This window comes from Sinohyriopsis cumingii, unplaced genomic scaffold (genome assembly GCF_028554795.1).
Source record: "Sinohyriopsis cumingii isolate HCF-2022 unplaced genomic scaffold, ASM2855479v2 utg001397l, whole genome shotgun sequence".
NCBI lineage: Eukaryota > Metazoa > Mollusca > Bivalvia > Unionida > Unionidae > Sinohyriopsis > Sinohyriopsis cumingii.
Window position 1 is genome coordinate 1,009,555 of NW_028315993.1, and position 23,462 is coordinate 1,033,016.

Genomic DNA, 23,462 nt, shown 5'->3' on the forward strand with positions numbered 1-23,462 from the left:
CATTCAATTAGACTCAGTCTTCATTGTGTATAATAACTCATTTCTGAGTTTTTTGTACCTTACCTTATTGTCTTTTAATTCTAATCAGTTCTTCAAAACAAGAGGCCACTCAGTGGTTTTGATGACCAAGACACCTCACACTGGTGTGGTTGACCAAGACCATTCACCTTGGTGATATTTACCTCCAAGCCAGTACCTTACAAGGGATGTTGACCATAACCACTCACCTTAGAGATATTTACCTCAAAGCCAGTGCCTTAAAAGGGTTTTTGACCACGAAATCTGCATTATGTTCCCCAACATTCAGAAATGTTTCTAATTTAGCAATGGTAAGCCTACTGGATGGTTGGCAAGACCTTTTGAGGAGACTGCTGCCAACCTTGGTTAAAATTGTTTGAGAAGATTTTGTGATGTTGAAATAAGGAATCATTGTTGAAAGACACCTGCCTGATGACAGATGATGCCCAGTACATGCCAGTCACATAACCATACTACAACAGAAAATACACTTACATCCAGGTGGTCTAACATAACCATACTATGATACCAAATACATTTACAGATTTTAGTGCTATCACAACCATAATATGACATCATATAAAACAACAGCCTGTGGAGCTAACATAACCATAATATAATATAATATCACATAAGCTTCTGACTGGGAATGATGTTGTTGTTGTTGCTGTTGTGGGGTTTAATGTCATTTTTCAGTACATGATAGGCTATACTTGGTGGCCAGTATTAACAACTGACTGCTGACTATGGTGCATCATAAGACATATATAGTTACAATAGTGATCTGACCATTGAGTAGGACTGGCAATACAACTTGGTGCATTATAAGACTTATATATAGTTACAATAGTGATATGACAGTTGAGTAGGACTAGCAATACAATGAACTAGAGCATGGGATGAATTTGGTACATCATAAGACTTGTATATAGTTACAATAGTGATCTGACCGTTGAGTAGGACTAGCAATACAATGAACTAGAGCATGGGATTAATTTGGTACATCATAAGACTTATAATAGTGATGACCGTTGAGTAGGACTAGCTGTCATGGAATTTGTTATTTGGGTTAAATACATGTACTCAGGTTTCATTTATGTGTACAGCGTTACCTAAGGGTGGTGCATCATAAGACATATATAGTTGCAATAGTGATCTGACCATTGATGAGGACTAGCAAAACAATGACTGACTACTGATCATGAACTCATGATTGTCACACCACCTGACCTTATGACAATGATGACTTTAGAGAAATTACAAAAGCAAAACAAACAAACTTTAGATAAAATTACTGCAAAAAGAGAGAAAGAAGATTCTGAAAGGTAATCTCATAAATTATTATTGAATGTTTAAATTATACAATGAGAAGAATATATACTTACATCCATCAGTAATCTCATAAATTATTGAATGGTTAAAGTATACAATGAGAATATATACTTACATCCATCCGCAGTCTCATAAATTACTGAATAGTTAAAGTATACAATGAGAAGAATATATACTTACATCCATTAGTAATCTCATAAATTATTGAATTGTTAAAGTATACAATGTAAAGAATATATACTTACATCCATCAGTAATCTCATAAATTATTTAATGGTTAAAGTACACAATGAGACAAATGTATACTTACATCCATCAGCAGGCTCCTGGAAAGTAAAAAAAAAAATTTAAAGTTTATTATTTATTACTGCTTACGTGTCACTATGTGTAAACTTGGGGTCCTCACTTAAGTAGGAACAGGAATTACCATCCCCGATGATATGAGATAAATGTTCCGATGTTGTGTAAGGAGTCTGCCATTTTTTCTAAGACTGATGATCCAGGCTAAATGTAGAGATTATGGTGGAAGGAATCTGCCATAGTTTTCAGAAAGATTGCTGATATGGGATAAAAAGAACACATTAAGCAACACATGTTATAGTATGTGAGGACTACATTGGCATGGGAAAAACAGTGGTGATCCTTCTTGAATTTTACCAAACATGACCCTAAAGTGAAGTGCATGGATCCATTGATGAGTTTATATGGCATGTATTATAACCTATCATCTACATTAAGAAGCAACAATAGTCCCTTGAATGATCTGATGCTCTACTGGGCGAACATAAACTCCGAAATTCAAGTGTTGAAACCATCTGTAATACTTTAATTAGCTACTGTGGTACACATACTGCATATAAGCATTGCACTGTTCATTAGAACAAAGTAGACATCATAAGAACACTTCTGGTGAAAACCGTATGTCATTATGATCATCAATTATGGGAAACTGACAACAAGACATTTATGAAAGTCACCATGGCAGCCATATTGGATATTGTATTACTGGCACCAGTTAAATTTAGGACTTTTTAAAAACCCTATGCTATCATGACTTTGGGAAAATGACAAGACATTTATGAAAGTCATCATGGCAGCCATATTGGATGTATGACTGGTGCCATTTTAATTTGAACTTTGTGAAAACCCCATGCTATCATGAATCAGGGAAACTGACAACAAGATATTTATGACAGTCATCATGGCAGCCATACTGGATGTATGACTGACACCATATTCATTTAGGATATTTACTATATATACTAATGTATATTTGCTATATATACGTAGGATATTTACTAGGTATCGTAAAAAATCTCGAAGCAAAATCCCGATGTTGAAATAATCATCCATGTTGGTGAGGATTAAACACCAGTATTTTCAAGACATGAATCTCCTTTCAGGAGAATTAACAAGATTTACAAGATGCCAAGTGTAGTGGTCAGAGGGAACATCATATTTTCACCATTTTCATTACTGACCAACTGGACATCATACCAGTATAACTTCCTGCTCAAACAGAAGTGTGATAAGATTTTAAAGATGAGTGCCATGGCAACTGTATTGGATGTCAGACTGGCATCATGTTTATTTATGACTGGCTGAACACTATGATGTCTTTAATGAAAACTCTAAGCGGATATGTTGAAACATGGAGAATGAATAACAATAACATGATTTTAATAATGACCACTGTGGCAGCCATATTGGACATCAGATTGGTATAATTTTCACTAAGGACCAATCAAATATCATAAGATGTCTTTTAGTTAAAACCCCATCTTTATGTGACAATCCATTCAGAAGGAGTAGATAAAACAAGGTTATGAAGATGGCTGCCATGGCATAAATATTCTACATCAAATTGGCACTATTTTGTTCAGGACCAACTAAGCCTCACACAAAGTCTTTGAGTCAAATGCCCATTTTAAAGTTTGACCATCAATTAATGAGGAGAGGAAATAATGAGATTTTAAAGATGGTCGCCATATCCTACATAAGATCAGCACCATTTACATCTAGAACCAATTAAAGATGGTCGCCATATCCTACATAAGATCAGCACCATTTACATCTAGAACCAATTAAAGATGGTCGCTAAATCCTACATAAGATCAGCACCATTTACATCTGGAAACAATTAAAAAAATTATAAAAAAGTATTTTAGCAACATTTCCTTGTTAACAAGACCATACTCTAAGAAAAGTAGCAACAACAAGATTTTCAAGATGGCCACTTCTACGGCCATATTGGATATCTAAGCAGAACCATCTTCATTAAGGTTCATCTTGACCTAGGGATGACTATGTGTGCACAGTTTCATGGCAGACCTTCTAATAACTTAGGAGGGGTTGCGATAACACGCTTGTGCTAATAAATTGACAGAAAAATAAATACATATGATTGATGGATGATGTACAACAGATCACCCAATAAGCTCATATTGTCTATGACTAGTTCAGCTAAATATCAGTATATATCACACCAAGAGTTTAGCAAAATGTCCATGATGTCATGTTTCTGCATAACTGACCGGACATATTTCCAGTAATTATTAATGTAACATTCATACGTGTATCTCTACGTGTTGTTTTAAATGTATACATTATCAGTCAGTGTGCTTATAGTGAATATCGACTTTAGTGTTACAATAAGAAATGTGTTGTCTACAAGCATTAAAAACAATTCAGATTTAATAACGGATTTCATACAACTAACATTGTTACAATATCAGAGATTTCCTCTAATAAATGATCAGGGTACAAAATCAGATTAAATTTAAAAGACATCATGTTCTGTCTGAAATCAGCAAGCTAAAATCCAAAGAACTCATCTGCTCTTACTCACCTCTTCCTGAAACCAGAACTTTAGTACATCATGGGAAATAATCACATGGCTCGTGTCATGGAAATGGCAGGGAACGTCTACATTACCCTGCAGAGTGGCAACAGGGATCTGATAGTCTACACTGTATCTGTCAGACTGAGGACACTGTATAGACAACTCAAATTGCAGACTCTGTCCTAGACATCCAATGATACTGCGCAGATTCATGGCTAGGAATTCCCGAACCTTGATGCATAGTTTGTAAGATGGGGTGTTCTCATTGGTCCCTAATATTGTGACTTGTGCAAATATGCCATGTTCCCTGAATAACAAGGTCAATCTATGATGAAGGTCAACGTCAAAGAGACAACAGCCACAGAAGATTAGATTTTCCATGTTCTGCTTGGCAATGGGCCACTGCGCCACACATGCAGCTAGAAGTCTGTGGAAGACAGGCGTGGGTAAAAACTTCCCCGTAAATACAAAGCAAATGACTGATGTATTTTTCTGCAGAGAATTTGGTCCAAGGGTGATGAGATCTTTTGGTGCTGCCTGGCGCAGCATGCATGGAGCAAGGAAATAATCCTCCACCTAAAAGACAAAACATCTAAACTTGATTAAACTCTTACTTAAACATAGAGGTCTCAACAAAAATTATCTTAAAAGTAATTATAAGTTGTGTATATTTGTATACACAAGTTAAATTTAACCTTGCAATACAGAACTTTGAAGGCATCTATTAGATGCATGCACACGTTAAAACAGCCTTAAAATTGAGGACTTTGATGGTATGCATTATTTGTATGCATGAAGTCTGTGATATATATATGCATGAAGGTGTCCATTATTTGTACGAATGAAGGTGTGTATCATTTGTACGAATGAAGGTGTGTATCATTTGTACAAATGAAGGTGTGTATCACTTGTATGAATGAAGGTGTGTATTATATGTATGCATGAATGTGCATTATTTGTATGCATGAAGGTGTGTATTATTTGCATGAATAAAGGTGTGTATTATTTGCATGAATGAAGGTGTGTATTATCTGCATGAATGAAGGTGTGTATTATATATACGCATGAAGGTGCGTCATTTGTATGCATGAAGGTGTGTGTATTATTTGCATGAATGAAGGTGTGTATTATTTGTACAAATGAAGGTGTGTGTCATTTGTACGAATGAAGGTGTCTTATATGTATGCCTGAAAGTGTGTTATTTGTATGCTTGAAGGTGTGTCATATATGTATACATGAAGGAGTGTACTATTTGTATGCATGAAGGTTTATATTATTTTGATGTATTAAGTCTGTGTTAATTGTATTACTTGTGAGCACGAAGGTGTGTGTTATATGCATGAATAAAAGTGAGTATCATTTGTATGCCTGAAAGTGTGTGTTACTGTGTATGCATGAAGGTGCATATTGGTGGTATTTCTTAAAGTGCAGTGTTTCCCGTTACACTCATTTGTGCATCATGGACGCACGCTGGAGAAAATTGATGCACACATTTTGATGCCGTGTGTTTTTTTGATGCAAAGGATTGGCATAATGCAATCAGGATTTATTTAATACCCAATGCATTGGACAAGGGATGGCATCATGTATACTTCAAGCATAGGCATTGACTGGTTACCTGATTTGTTTGCTCCCTGCATTGCGCTCCTCTATTCATATAGCAGAGTGCAACACAGGGAACAAACAAAACAAAGACCCAGGCTAGCATAGGCAATGTTATGATGGAGTAGTTCCTCTAATCTCGTGAGCACTCATGCGATTTCCATCGAACTCAGCTAGATGTCATCTAGATGTTTAAACTCAATGTATTTTGCACTAACAACTGATCTCCAGATTAAAACGTTGTGCACTAGGAATTATTAGCTAAGAAAGTGAAAGAAGCAGAACACAAAAGAGTAACTGTGGAACTGTGGCTCTAACTTTAATGAAAAATGGAGAAAATAATTCCCTTTACTGGAACACGGCACATCCTTTAGGATTACCGGTGTGACTTCTGGTTGCGTAATTGCAAGGCTGCAAAGGTGAATAATCCTTTCATGACAAAGTTTAAAAATTTTAAAAATCTGCCCTCGTTTGCCACACGATATCTGGAGAACACATATATATCAAGACATTCTTTCACAACAAAGAAATCAGTAAACTTTCGAAGACAAATGCATTATTTGGATTAAAAAGTATGGGATCATTGCAGAATTTGTTGGCTTTTAACCTGGCTGCAAAAAAAAGATCTTAAAGTTCAAGTGTAACTTATTAGAAAGAAGATTAATCATTAGCATTTTTGATAAATGTGTTCTAGGATGAAGAACAATGAAACCGATGATATATTACACACTTTATGACAGGCAGTAAATTAACTGCTATCTGGTTATAAAAGATTTATTGGGCTTTTTGTATTGCCTTGTATGTAATGCGTTGGTCTATAATATTGCTTCAAAAGGATTATATGAAGATTGTTAAAAGTACGAATTTAAAAGAAGAATGAACTAATAAAATTATTCTTTGAATGGACCATGCATTTGTTTGTTAATTGTGCATGCTGATTTGTTTGTATAGAGAGAGAGAGAGAGAGAGAGAGAGCATGCTGTGCAGGTCACAGTATCCTATTTCAAGCTGAAAAAGTCTGAGTCATATGAACATTTATCAGTATATTTTTGACCCCCACATTTTTCATTTGTCCCCCAGTTCTGACACCAAGGTTGTTGTTTTTTTACCCTCCATTTTACACCCCAGTGGGATACATTGAATTGTGAATTATGTTTATACATGGTGTGTGTTATGTGTATGCATGAAGGTGTGTATTATTTGTATGCATGAAGGTGTGTATTAGTTGGATGCATGAAATCTGTTATTTGCATTCATGAAGGTGTGTATTATATGCATGAATGTTTCTATTATTTGTATGAATGAAGTTGTGTGCTATTTGTATGCATGAAGGTGTGTATTATTTGTATGCATGAAGAGGTGTATTACATTTATACATGAATGTGGTAATTGCATGAATAAAAGTGTGTTAACTGCATGAATAAAGGTGTGTTAATTGCATGATTAAAGGTGTGTGTTATTTGAATAAAGGTGTGTGTTAATTGCATGAATAAAGGTGTCCATTATATGTAAGCAAGTTTTGTGTGTAGTATTTGTATCATTTCTACGAATGAAGGTGTGTATCATTTGTATGAACGAACATATTATATGTATGCAAGAAGGTATGCTATTTGTATGTTTGAAGGTGTGTATTATTTGTATGTTTGGAGGTGTGTATTATTTTTATAAATGAAGGTGTTTGTTATTTGTATGCATGAAGGTTTGTTTTATTTGTATGCATGAAGGTTTTTTTTGTATGAATGAACATTTGTTATTTGTATGCATGCAGGTGTGTATTATTTGTATGAAGGTGTGTATCATTTTGTATGCATGAAGGTTTGTTTTATATGTATGCATGAAGATGGGTATTATTTGTATGTATGAAGTCTGTGTTATTTGTATGCATGAAGGTGTGTATTATTTGTATGCATGAAGATGGGTATTATTTGTATGTATGAAGTCTGTGTTATTTGTATTTATGAAGGTGTGTTATTTGTATGCATGAAGGTGTGTATTATTTGTATGCATGAATGTGTGTATTATGTGCATGCATGAAGGTGTGTATTATGTGCGTGCATGAAGGTGTGTATCATCTGTGTACATGAAGGTATGTATTATTTGCATGTAAGTTGATGTGTATCAATTGTGTACTATATGGTGTGTATTATGTATGTGAACGAGTTAAATCTTAGCTTTGCAGGTAAACAGGATATACAGGGTAGAGCCTTTCCAATAACTTTTAAAAATTCCTATAGAATCCTTTCCAAGGCTCCATCTATGATTTTATTAAGTCCCAACAGATTCCTTTCCAAGAACAAGTGCCTCCTTTATAACTTTAATTAGCCACTGATGAAAAAGAGTTCACAAAATATACTTGTTTATATTAACTGACCTTGACTTCTTCTGCATCTGGACTGTACAACCTTGGCCTGGCCAAAATGTTCAACTTTTCCATGAGTTGTAAAATAATCTCCTTGTAGTGATGGAAGTCTGGGTGTTTCTCTTTTGTCCAGATGGCATCTAGAAATAGATACTGTATCTCATAAAGATATTCAAGCCAATAAAACAACACGTTGTGTTTATTTGTATATGGTGTATTTATGCTTACATGTATATTTGTGGATGGTGTAATCTGTTTATGTGTGTATTGTTATGATGGAAGTCTGGGTGTTTATTTTGTTGTCCAGACTGCTTAGTGGTATATAGCGCATTATGTTTATATGCTGTCCATGGCAATGATGCTTGAGGTATGCTACAACTGACATGCTGTCCAAAGCAACCACAGCACAGGGATACCGTAAGAGTCTGACACCCCCTGAAAACCTAGGGTCCTACTGACTCTGTGACTGACATTTCATTGATAATTCATTTAAAGGTTTGGTCACAATATTTGATATTTCATTGAAAATTTTGGCAAGCTCACAAACAAATATCACCTTTATTTTGGCAAGATTTTACTAAACGTTTAACCAAAACGTTCATTAAAATTTTGTTGAATCGCCAGTGTAAGTGATGTATAGTAGCCTACTTGATAAATGTAACCATCATATCTCATGACTATACCATTCTGTGATGTGTAGAATCCTCCAAGATTAATACAACCATCAAATCTCATGACTACACCTGTCTGTTATTTCTAGTGTCCACCAAGATAAATACAATCATCAAATCTCATGACTACACCTGTCTGTGATTTTTAGCATCCTCCATGATAAATACAACCATCAAATTTCATGACTACAACTGTCTGTGATTTGTAGCATCCTCCATGATAAATACAACCATCAAATCTCATGACTACACCTGTCTGTGATTTGTAGCATCCTCCATGATAAATACAACCATCAAATTTCATGACTACAACTGTCTGTGATTTGTAGCATCCTCCATGATAAATACAACCATCAAATCTCATGACTACACCTGTCTGTGATTTGTAGCATCCTCCATGATAAATACAACCATCAAATTTCATGACTACAACTGTCTGTGATTTGTAGCATCCTCCATGATAAATACAACCATCAAATCTCATGACTACACCTGTCTGTGATGTGTAGTATCCTCCATGTGAAATACAATCATCAAATTTCATGACTACACCTGTTGTTGTTGTTGTAGGGTTTAACGCCATTTTTCAGCACAAGATAGGCTATACATGGCGGCCAGTATAATTGGTGGAGGAAGAACCCTGGAAAACCCCGGGAAGAACCACCGACCCACAAGAAGCTACTGGCAGGCTTTCTCAAGTACCAATGTTAGCCAAGGCTGAGACTCGAACTCACACAGACAGAGGTGAGATGGCAGTGATCCGTAACGGCGAGCGCTTTAGACCACTCGGCCACTCGGGGCCCCCGACTACACCTGTCTGTGATTTGTAGCATCCCCCATGATAAATACAACCATCAAATTTCATGACTACACCTGTCTGTGATTTGTAGCATTCTCCATGTGAAATACAATCATCAAATCTCATGACTACACCTGCATGTGATATATAGCATCCTCCATGATAAATACAAAAAATCAAATCTCATGCCTACACCTGTCTGTGATGTGTAGTATCCCCCATGATAAATACAAGCATCAAATCTCATGACTACACCTGTCTGTGATGTGTAGTATCCTCTATGATAAATACACCATCACATCTCATTACTACATCTGTCTGTAATGCGTAGCAACCTCCTTGATAAATGCAACCATCAAATCTCATGCCTACAAATGTCTCCGATGTGTAGCATCCTCCATTATAAATACAACCATCAAATCTCATAACTACACCTGTCTGTGATCTGAAGCATACTTCATGAAAAATACACCATCAAATCTCATTACTACATCTGTCTGTAATGCGTAGTAGCCTCCTTGATAAATGCAACCATCAAATCTCATGACTACACCTGTATGTGATATGTAGTATCCTCCATGATAAATACAACAATCAAATCTCATGACTACAACTGTATGTGATGTGTAGCATCCTCCATGATAATTGCAAACCTAAAACCTAGCGACTAAACCTGTCTGTAATGTGTAGTGTCCTCCATGATAAATACAAACATCAAATCTAGCGACTACAACTGTCTGTGATTTGTAGCATCCTCAATGATAAATACAACCATCAAATCACATGAATACACCTGTCTATGTGATGTGTAGTATCCTCCATGATAAATACAACCATCAAATCAAGCGACTACACCTGTCTGTAATGTTTAGAATCCTCCGTGATAAATAAAACAATCAAATCTCATGACTACACCTGTCTGTATCTGTATTATCCTACATGACAAATGCAACCATCAAATCTCATAACTACACCTGTCTGTGATCTGTAGTATCCTCCATGACAAATACCTGTCTGTGTGATGTGTAGTATCCTCCATGATAAATACAACCATCAAATCTCATGACTACACCTGTCTGTGATGTGCAGTATCCTCCATGATAAATACAACCATCAAATCTCATGACTACACTTGTCTGTGTGATGTGTAGTATCCTCCATGATAAATACAAACATCAAATCTAGCGACAACACCTGTCTGTGATCTGTAGCATACTACATGATAAATACAACCATCAAGTCCAGTGACTACACCTGTCTGTGTGATGTGTAGTATCCTCCATGATAAATACAAACATCAAATCTAGCGACAACACCTGTCTGTGATCTGTAGCATACTACATGATAAATACAACCATCAAGTCCAGTGACTATACCTGTCTGTGTGATGTGTAGTATCCTCCATGATAAATACAACCATCAAATCTAGCGAGTACACCTGTCATGTTTAGAATCCTCCGTGATAAATACAAATATCTAATCTTATGACAACACCTATCTTTGATGTGCAGCATCCTCAGTGATAAATACAACCATCAAATCTCATGACTACACCTGTCTGTTATCTGTAGCAGACTCCATGATAAAAACAACCATCAAATCTAGTGACAACATCTGTCTGTGATGTTTAGAATAATCCGTGATAAATACACCATCAAATCTCATGACTACACTTGTCTGTATCTGTATTATCCTCCATGACAAATGCAGCCATCAAATCTCATGACTACAACTGTCTGTGATCTGTAGTATCCTCCATAACAAATGCAACCATCAAATCTCATGACTACACCTGTATGTGATCTGTAGCATCCTCCATGACAAATGCAACCATCAAATATCATGACTACATCTGTCTGTGGTCTGTAGTATCCTCCATGAAACATGGTTGATATTATAGGGAAATAACTCTAGGGTAAAACACTGATGCACAATAACATTACAATATACATAAATTCACTTGATGTTAATAATAATGTCCATGTTTCAATACAGATCATAAAAGATGCATTATGTTGCTGGTTTTAACGTGACTTTTAGCACAGTATTGGAATACTAAACCTGTGACCCTTGTAGTTCAAGTCTGAATATGTACTTACTGAGTTACCATGGATGCAGGCTGAACAGATAGGACTAATGTGATATGTACTACCATATACGGAGTGTAAACATAAAGCAAAATAGATGACTGAAAGGAGGTGTAATATTGACTGGAACTAAAAGATAACAATCACATCATTCACTTGTGTGACATAATTCCATAAGGCACTACAATCTTGTCTTTCCACAGACCCAATTGCATTTCAATAGGGTATAAATAGTCTGGAAAACTGCACTCTATGTGTAATATAGGGCACTATAAAAATAGTCTGGAAAACTGCACTCTATGTGTTATATAGGGTATTATAAACAGAAATAGTCTTGAAAACTGCACTCTATGTGTAATATAGGGCACTATAAAAATAGTCTGGAAAACTCCACTCTATGTGTTATATAGGGTATTATAAACAGAAATAGTCTGGAAAACTGCACTATATGTACAATATAGGGCACTATACAAATAGTCTGGAAAACTGCATTCTATGTAATATAGGGCACTATAAAAATAGTCTGGAAAACTGCACTCTGTGTAATATAGGGCATTATAAACAGAAATAGTCTGGAAAACTGCACTCTGTAATATAGGGCACTATAAAAATAGTCTGAAAAACTGCACTCAATGATATAGGGCATTATAAACAGAAATAGTCTGGAAAACTGCACTCTGTGTAATATAGGGCACTACAAAAAGTCTGGAAAACTGCACTCAATGTGTAATATTGTGCATTATAAACAGAAATAATCTGGAAAACTGCACTCTATGTGTAATATAGGGCACTATAAAAATGGTATGGAAAACTCCACTCTATGTGTTATATAGGGTATTATAAACAGAAATAGTCTGGAAAACTGCACTCCATGTGTAATATAAGGAATTATAAACAGAAATAGTCTAGAAAACTGCACTCAATGTGTAATATAGGGCACTACAAAAATAGTCTGGAAATGTGTAATATTGGGCATTATAAACAGAAATAGTCTGGAAAACTCAACTGAATGTGTAATATTGGGCATTATAAACAGATATAATCTTGAAAACAACTCTATGTGTAATACAGGGCACTGTAAAATAGTCTGGAAAACTGCATTGAATGTGTAATATTGGGCATTATAAACAAAAATAGTCTGGAAAACTGTATTGAATGTGTAATATAGGGCATTATAAACAGAAATAGTCTGGAAAATTCCGCTCCTTGTATGGGATAGCAATATTTGGACTGTTGTTGTTGTTTTAGGGTTTAATGCCATTTTTCAGCACATGATAGGCTATCCATGGCAGCCAGTATTAATGGTGGAAGAAGAACCCGGGAAAACCCTGGAAAGAACCACAGGCTCTCAAGATGCTACTGGCAAGCTTTCTCACATACACATATTGGCCAAATCCGAGACTCTAACCCAAGTAGACAGAGGTGAGATGGCAGTGATCCTTAATGGAGAGCACTTTAGACCACTTGGTCACCCTATTTGGACTGTAATTTCCATTGTCAAAATTCTCAGATTACGTCTAATGTAGTGTGATATCACTTATACACATGAATGTAGTGACATCAGCCTCAAACTGTCAATGACTAAATACAAATACTGCGAACAATTTACCAACGCTTAATGTAGGAATGTATTACATTACAAGGAGACCAGGTTTTTGTAAATAAGTTAGAAACATACACACCTATCAATTGAGAGGTAAGTTTTCCATTCTCCTTGAATTCAAACCACATGCTCCGGACTGCAGGGTAGTTGTTAAGAACAAACATCTCAGCGGTGATGAGGGACTTCAGGGCATCAATCAACCATTTTGGATCAAGCACAATCCAATCCCTCAAACTTTCCACACTGAAAATTACAATATAAATGTTTATTATTAGACAGAACTGTATATAACTGTTCTCTTGCTCTATGAAGCAGGTTAAATAATTCCATCAGATTTAAGAGAAACAATTGTGAATGAGGGAGTTAATTGAACTACTTATTTTCTAGCTGTATGTAATATGGGCACTCTACATATATTAAGAATGTATAAGAGAGTGGCTGGTGTAAGGTAAAGTTATTTACATTCGTAACATGCACGATGGAGAGCATGTTGGTGTACCTACATGTTTTTTCATGCTTATTGGCCGCAGTTTCTTTGGATATTGTACTTGTGGAAATTGTGCATAATCTAAGCCCACAGCTAACTAAAATGACTGCTCCCTTAGCAGCTTTTAAAATTGGGAAACAATGTTGCTGAACAAGGTAATACAAGCGTTTGAAAGTGCATATAATGAATTAACAAATATATCAAATATAAGAATTTCAAAGACGATTATCAGCTTGTTTATTTTTATTTTTTACAATTTACCTCTGAAGACCAGAAGTGAAGATGAATGAGCAAAGCTAGCAGTGTTTTTGAAGATGCACATCTCAAGTAAGGGCAAGCTGTATAATCTGTGACCCATATGACACACATCAATCATATCACAAAGAAAGGGAATTTGGTTTGGATTTTTTAAGCGTAGCTTAACCAATTATTCAGTCATATTCCTATGATGTCTGCAGTGTGGCAGTTTATAGTGATGTCTAGCAATGGGGCATTATGCCGCAGGCATATAGCATGTTTCTCACAGTAACATTATCCTGACACCAGGCTGACCTGTCCTAGCACTGATCTCTTAACGCTGAATGACAAACAAGGCAGCCAGACCTGTCAGCCCTAACAAGATCATCTCAGTAAGACAGCTAATATTTCTCTGTAAGTTTGACCAGTTTTCCATAAGGTGTAACAAAATATCATGTACTACGATTGTTAAGTTGGTAAACGTGTATCTAAAAAGTTCATTATTCCAAACCACAGGGACTTGTATCAGTGCTTACAATTTACCTGTCGTACATGTACTAATATAACAGATAAAAGTGTATGACTGATAGATAAACTGTAAGCACTGATACAAGCCCCGCTGTTTCAAACTGATTCATCAACGGTAAACATTATGTTCATCTAAATAGTGTCAAATACACATACACCTTCAATTCTAAAGCCTTTGCAGTTCAATGGCTTGTTGCTATCTCTCAACAAGAAGCAAATCTTGAATTGTTTTCTTCATTTCACGTGATGGCAATCATATCTCCCGCCATGTGACATACTCAAATCGACATGTGATGTCCAAAACACATAATTGTGTTCCTTCTTGATTTTATTCAGAACAATCTAAATGTTCCTTTTATTCTACATTACTGATTCTTAAAGCTTTATTAAGAGGCTTATTTTTTCCTATCGCTATTAACATGTATTGGAACATGGATATCATTTTTTTTAAATTAAATATGATAAATACTAGCATATAAGACCTGCATACTGAACAGGTATAAACACTAAAAAGTGCATGACCCGTGTATTAGCTGACCTATAACCCCGAGACATCTCAAGATGCATGAGATAAGTTCTAAATCCATTTATTTTGGCAAACTTATATTTAAAAAAAACAAAACAACATGTATACTTATCTCAAGGTTGCCGTGCACACTTATTTAAAAGAAATGGTATAAACTTGTTTGGAAAGTAACTTATTTAATTTTGTTTTCGTAATGTTTCTGCCTAATTTAGATTTGTGTATAATTTAATCGAACAACGAAAAGAATTTAGCAATTGCGAGTTGCTTAACACTACACTGACTCGATTATTGTTTGTTTATGCATTATTGCATTGGACATTTTATATCAGTGCACCGGTAAATACGTTTTTACTTTGCTTTGAAAATGTAAATACCTAACTCATTAAAATGTAATCCCAGTAGGCCAACATGATTACGTGATGTGATGTGATTTTGATTTTTAACGTAGCTTTAACAATTTTTCAGTCATATCGCTACGATGTCTGCAGTGTGGCAGTTTATAGTTGTGTCTAGCATTGGGGTATCATGAAAGCTTACCATAATATGAAAATAGGGCACATCCTGAAGGAAAATAGGGCACGTCACAGGGAGAAATGTTGAGTCTTTTTGAGAATTTCACGCATATTAGACCAGGAAGATCCATCAATATTTAATGAAAACAAGGCTTTAAAAAAAGATATAAAACAAATGCACGTAAAAGCAAATATTGAATTACCAGATTACAGTATTGAACATAAATTATCAAATACTAGCAGCTGTGTTAATTTCTAGGAATGAAACACTAAGAAAACGTGAGGGGGTCATTATCCTACGTAGTTCATTTTTTGCTGGTGATTTAAATTTGTGGTTCGGGGCAACAACCAAAACCACGAAAATTGGCCCCCCATGAAAACTGATGATACTACAGTATGCAGATTTTACTGCAACAATTATATTTCCATAGTTTTTCCTTTTATTATTTAAATCAGTATTTTAAGGATCGTTGTCGTTAGACTTACAGCAAAATCAGAAGGGTTGATAGATCTGGGCAACTATTAGTACTATTTTTATAAGTCTTTGATATGACTTGGCCAGTGTTCAAACCTGTGACCTCTGGAATATGAGGCAGATACTCCATGAACCTCATCTGTTCCATTCCTTTCAAACTTAACAAGTTATTGGTGACATCTCAGGAATAACTGTGGCAAGTTTCATGTTCCTGTCTTTAGCATAACCTAAGTTGCTATGAAATTCTGAGAGAGTGGCAAGGGTGAGGTGAAATTGTTTACATTTCCATCCTTGTATTAAAATTTTTTTAGCTTGAATTTGTCTAATGAACATCGTCTTTATCAGTAAATGAAATCAAGAAACAAATTTGACCAGGCTAGACAATACCTGCTTCTGAAAGCAATGAATGAATTACCAAAAATATAAATATAAAAGATGTTAACAGCTCTTTGTATTTTACAATTTATCTCTGAAGTCCAGGAAGGGAAAATGACCAAGCAGAGCTAGCAGTATTTAGAAAGTTACACATCTATAGTAAGGCCAAGATGTATACTCTGGACAATATGTATTACACACACCAATCACACAACAAAATAAAGGCAACTAAAAGTTCTTTGTACAATACCAAATTTATACAAGTTCTTTTTAAATATCAGTATAAACAGTGATAAAAACTGAGGAAATTCTTTTTCTTTATAAATATAACCCTATGCAAAGTTCAAAACTGTAGAGCACCACCAATAGTTGGTTTCTATCCAGTAATTATTAAGGGAGTTAATTGGTCGCATCAATATCAAGCTACCTGCAATATTTGGTTTGAAATCCAATAATAATTAAGGGAGTTAATTGGACACATCAGTATCAAGCCAGCTGCAATATTTGTTTGAAATCCAATAATAATTAAGAAAGCTAATTGAATTGATCAGTATCAAGCTATCTGTAATTAACTGAACACATCAATGCCATACTGCAAATAAAAAATGGTTAAACTCTAATAATAATTTATCAAGTTAATTGGGCTTTTTAGTATAAACTGTCTATAATATTTGATCACAATCCAATAATAATCAAGGGAGATAATTGGGTTCATATGAATCAAGCAGTCTGTAATATTTTGTCAAAATCCAATAATAATCAAGGGAATTTATGAGATTTCTCAGTGTGAAGCTGTCTGTCTGATGACCAGTGGTAATCATTCTGCTAAATGATGCTGCATAACAACAGTGACATGTGGACACGGTTATTCTGTGTCAATGAAATTGGGATGACTTCATCTGTATCCAGTACCATACAAAATTCAGCTGAAATCATCCAAGATCTCATCATTATCCAGTAGCATACCTAACTGAGCCGATATCTGACACTAATCAGGAGAGTTATTATGCAATGAAATCATACAAAGCATGTACATTATCATTAGCATAACAAATTCAGTGGAAATCATCCAATGCCTCATCATTGTCCATTAGCATAACAAATTCAGTGGAAATCATCCAATACCTCATCATTATCCATTAGCATAACAAATTCAGTGGAAATCATCCAATGCCTCATCATTATCCATTAGCATAACAAATTCAGTGGAAGTCATCCAATGCCTCATCATTATCCATTAAAATACCAAATGTTGTGGAACTCGGACACTAATTATGGAGGTTATTCATTGTATAGAAAATAAAGTGGGTGAGTTTGAAAATTAGAGGCTGTAACTTTACTTTAATACTGACAATCGAATTCCATAAGAATCTCATCACTACCACCATGTTAACAAAGCTTGGTTTCAAGTAATCAAGGGAATTTATTACAACTATATGGATTCAAAGTAACAGTGTGTGTGCGTGTGATTTGGATGTTAACATTTTAACAATATTTCAGTCATATCGCTAAGATGTCTGCAGTGTGACAGTTTAAAGTGATGTCTAGCACTGGGGCATCATGACAAAGACATGTAGCATGATGTCCCACAAAGTATCATTATCCTGAAACCAGGCTGACCAGTCCTAACACTAACTTCTAAATGCTGAGCACCAAGCAAGGCAGCTGTTAGTACCATTTTTAGAAGTCTTTGGTATGACTCAGCCAGGATTGAACCCATGACCTACGGCATCTCTTTTCTTAAAGTAACAGAAAAGAGTGATAGCCAGACAAGCAAAATGCAACAAATAATTTATCTGCATAGAATATACTGTGAAACCTTACGAAGAAACTACTGTAATGTGAATTAAATCCCAAATAGTTCTAAAATTTCTATCACAAATCTAAAAGGATGGATTATTCCCAATTAATTCCAGTGCTGTAATGAATGAATTCCGATCTTGAATGTGCTGAAGTACCAATAGCCTGGAATAGTGATGATGTGCTGACAGTCTTGAACACAGCGATGTGATCCAAAATGTCTCTAAATAAATTCACAATAACCCCAAACGAGTTATTTAGTTTGATTGTATTACTGAGCACTTTGTAATTTCAATGAATAATTTAAATAAATAGATCCTGCCATATATTAACTGCAATACAATGAGGGACTGATTCCACTTGAGATGTTATGATAGCAATAAATAATTTTTATGCAAACAACTTTCATTTAAAAATCTAAGACACAAAAAGAGGTCAAGGAAACTCGGAAATGATGTGTTAAGAGCATCATGAAATTTCCACTTTGCAGCCAAACTTATTTCCAATTGCCAAAACTTATGGATTAACACTCGTACAATCAGTTGATAATATTTCGAAAGCAAGCAAATCTAGCATCAATGCAATAATAAATGCTGGGTTCGAATTAAAAATGATAACTATAATTTAGAGGACAAATTTATAAACACTACACTCAGCAATACTTGTACATTATATAAATTCATCAGCTATTTTTTAACTAAAGTAGAGAATGTTGCCTGTCTTTCTTCCTTACACAATACTGGTAAAATAATTACTTACCCAAAGGGACTGTCTTTTTACCTAAAGTAGAGAATGTTGCCAGTCTTTCTTCCATACACAAGAATGGTACAATAATTATTTAGCCAAAGGGACTTTCTTTTTACCTAAAGTAGAGAATGTTGCCAGTCTCATGCTGAAACCTAAGAAACAGCTCAAGTTGTTCTGTGGTCTTGATCGGAACAGCTCCTCCCTGATTCAGTTCCTCAACTAGACTGTGTGGAATGACCTAACAAGAAAGAATTAATAAAAATAGCTTTGCCATGGCTAAAGTTTGTCATTAGAGAAATTCCCCATGTGATTTTATTATCTTTTGCAAGACAGGATGACTTTGTTTTTCATGATGACTTAGTATCGTTAGTTTTAATTACATTCAACACATTTTTTTTGTCTCTTTCTCACTCTGTCTCTCTCTCTCTCTCTCTCTCTGACAATGTCACAAATAACATAAGTGATGTGATGTGATTTTGATTTTTAATGTAGCTTTAACAATTTTTCAGTCATATCGCAAAGATGTCTGCAGTGTGGCAGTTTATAGTGATGTCTAGCACTGGGGCATCATGCCGCAGACATGTAGCATGATGTCCCACCCAGTCACATTATCCTGACACCAGGCCGACCAGTCCTAACACTAACCTCTTAATGCTGAACGCCAAGCGAGGCACAAATAACATAAGAACTGTAATGATGATAACACACAAAATTATAACAAGAGGCCCAACATGGTCTTAGACTACTCACGTGGCTGAATCTGCTCAACAGCCAATTACATGATGTTAAAAAAATATGACTAAAATTTAAAGAATTAAATTTTAAGAAATCATTTAGTGAAAACCTTATCGTCATAGAACCATCCAAGTGGAGTAGCAATAACAAGGTTTTCTAGATGGCTGCTAAAGCAGTCATATTGATCATCACGTCAGCACTCCTTATATTTAGAACCAACTAAACATAATATATTACTTAGTGAAAACCTCATGTTGATAGAACTCTCCATGTAGGATATCCTGCTTGCTTATCATGGACACAAACAGTAGACGTCACATACTTAAATTTGGTAGAAAGATTACAGTATTTGGTAGAATATGATTTTGCATTTATTGTACCTTGATGCCAGAGGCTTTAAGCTTCATGAGTGCTTCTTCCAAGGGAAGCCAATTAGCAGGTAATTCCTCTCCCCAATATGGCTGCCCTGAGGCCAGTTGGAAAATCTGTTTTTTCAAGGTCTCTAACTGTGGGTCAAGCTGGGTATTGTCAATAGCAAGAAAACTCACAAGGTGTTGTAAGCTGGGCTTATCCTTCAAAATGCGGCAAATCTGCTGAAAATACTTGCTGACAACTTCTTGACGCTTGTCCTAAAAGAGAAAGAATGTATAATATGGAAAACAACACCTGCTGATATAGTAAATGACATGTCAAGGTTGCAAGATACATGAAATGAATTGGATCTGAGGCTGGGATATGAATATACAGCAAGTCCTTTGAAGAGAATACTCCTCCAACTTAAAGTCAAAAACTAACAAAATATGGATTACAATCAATACAATACCCCTCTGTGTGTAGAAAACATGATACTTGGCATATGGATTACAATACAGCTCTGTGTGTAGAAAACATGCTACTTGGCATAATGGATTACAAGACCCCTCTGTGTGTACACAGCATGCTACTTATGTATGGATTACAATACCCCTCTGTGTGCAAAGAGCAAGCTACTTGGCATATGGATTACAATACCCCTCTGTGTGTAGAAAACATGCTACTTGGCATAACGGATTACAAGACCCCTCTGTGTGTAGAAAGCATGCTACTTGGCATAATGGATTACAATACCCCTCTGGGTGCAGAAAACATGCTACTTGTGTAAGGATTACAATACCCCTCTGTGTGTAGAAAACATGATACTTGGCATAATGGATTACAGTACCCCTCTGTGTGTAATAAGCATGCTACTTGTGTATGGATTACAATACCACTCTGTGTGTAAAAAGCATGCTACTTGTGTATGGATTACAATACCCCTCTGTGTGTAGAAAGCATGCTACTTGTGTATGGATTACAATACCCATCTGTGTAGAAAGAATGCTAATTGGCATGATCAGATGCTGTAACATCAATATTCAAGGGAGTTGGCACCAATCACTGTATTATAGGAGATCACTAAGTAACAGCCACATAGTTGAGCAGGTAGATTGGCTTTCTAAGCTAAAACGTTTTAGTTTAGGGGTGAAGGATGATCTGTGAAGTAGTTGTTGTTCTCCTAAAGTATTTAAAGAAACATTCTCAAAACAGGTCTGAAGGAAGGTTTAATTATTCAAGTTACCTTGATTGTTGAAAATAACTTTTATAATTTTTGCTAACCAAAAGTCCAGTTCTAAATCTCTCTATAATCTCATTACAAAAAAGTCTGAATGTCTTTGTCATTTTGTATCCCTTTTCCAAGTGAAGAATAATGAATTTTGACAGCACAATTTGATATTGTAGATTCAATCAAGCTTATTTCAATATTTAATCCTTGTACGGTTTGGCTCAGTAGTTTCTGAGAAAATCTGACAGACAGATGGATAGTTACACAGTGGATACAAACATGGAGAACCACAAAAGTAATATGCCATCCATCCTCCCATGGGATCGAACAAACATGATTACATAATTGCTAGCAACTGTATTTCCACACTGTCTTGTATATCCATTTTAAGTGCTGTTGTTGCTGTTATCTTGGATTCAATGCCATATCCCGAAGCAAGAAAGGTAATGCAAGGCAGCCAGTATAACTGGTGGATGAGAAACAGCCCAACCCATTGTTAAGCTACCAGCAGCTTTCTCACATATTGATCCCAAGATTAGAGCTTACTTCCATGGGTCCCGAGTGGCCGAGTGATGTAATGCACTCTCCATTATGGATCACTGCCAACTCACCTCCCATCTGCGTGGGTTCGAGTCTCGGATTCAGCTAATATGGGTATCGGAGAAAACTTGCCACTAGCTTCGAATGGGACAGTGGTTCTTTCCTGGGTTTTCCTGGGTTCTTCCTCCACCATTAATACTTGCCGCCATGTATAGCCTATTGTGTGCTGAAATATGGCGTTAAGCCTACAACAACAAAGCTTACTTACAAGGTTACAGAAAAGGAGAAAAATGTGACACAGTCATTTATTTGGCAATTTGTGGATGTGAGTGGTGTATGTTTTTGTGCCTTTTACAGGCATCATGTCAAGCAATTCTAACAATGTATCCGAACACTAAGTATGCTACTGCATACTGACCTCTACAGGCAACACATCAAGCCATGGTGACAATGTATACAAAAACTAAGTATGCTATTGCATACTGACCTCTACAGACAACACATCAAGCCATGGTGACAATGTATACAAATACTAAGTATGCTTTTGCATACTGACCTCTACAGACAACACCAACACATCAAGCCATGGTGACAATGTATACAAAAACTAAGTATGCTATTGCATACTGACCTCTACAGCCAACACCAACACATCAAGCTATGGTGATAATGTATACAAAAACTAAGTATGCTATTGTATACTGACCTCTACAGCCAACACCAACACATCAAGCCATGGTGATAATGTATACAAAAACTAAGTATGCTATTGCATACTGACCTCTACAGCCAACACCAACACATCAAGCCATGGTGACAATGTATACAAAAACTAAGTATGCTATTGCATACTGACCTCTACAGCCAACACCAACACATCAAACCATGGTGAAAATGTATACAAAAACTAAGTATGCTATTGCATACTGACCTCTACAGCCAACACATACACATCAAGCCATGGTGACAATGTATATAAAAATTAAGTATGCTATTGCATACTGACCTCTACAGACAACACATCAAGCCATGGTGACAATGTATACAAAAACTAAGTATGCTATTGCATACTGACCTCTACAGACAACACATCAAGCCATGGTGACAATGTATACAAAAACTAAGTATGCTATTGCATACTGACCTCTACAGCCAACACCAACACATCAAGCCATGGTGATAATGTATACAAAAACTAAGTATGCTATTGTATACTGACCTCTACAGCCAACACCAACACATCAAGCCATGGTGATAATGTATACAAAAACTAAGTATGCTATTGCATACTGACCTCTACAGCCAACACCAACACATCAAGCCATGGTGATAATGTATACAAAAACTAAGTATGCTATTGCATACTGACCTCTACAGCCAACACATCAAGCCATGGTGACAATGTATCCAAACACTAAGTATGCTATTGCATACTGACCTCTACAGCCAACACCAACACATCAAACCATGGTGATAATGTATACAAAAACTAAGTATGCTATTGCATACTGACCTCTACAGCCAACACCAACACATCAAGCCATGGTGATAATGTATACAAAAACTAAGTATGCTATTGCATACTGACCTCTACAGCCAACACAT

At 35.8% G+C, this 23,462-nt stretch overlaps 1 protein-coding gene across 1 annotated transcript in view; it reads right to left on the minus strand.

Moving 5' to 3' along the window:
* The window catches only part of LOC149772534 (uncharacterized), an 88,252-nt gene that overhangs the window by 12,564 nt on the left and 52,226 nt on the right, over positions 1-23,462 (minus strand). The window contains exons 10-15 of the mRNA XM_089947652.1: positions 20,116-20,364; positions 19,117-19,238; positions 13,393-13,556; positions 8,166-8,293; positions 4,199-4,768; positions 1,661-1,676 (exon numbers count right to left, since the gene is read on the minus strand). Coding sequence (XP_089803778.1) covers positions 1,661-1,676; positions 4,199-4,768; positions 8,166-8,293; positions 13,393-13,556; positions 19,117-19,238; positions 20,116-20,364 — 1,249 coding nt within the window. The remainder of the gene's footprint in view (positions 1-1,660; positions 1,677-4,198; positions 4,769-8,165; positions 8,294-13,392; positions 13,557-19,116; positions 19,239-20,115; positions 20,365-23,462) is intronic.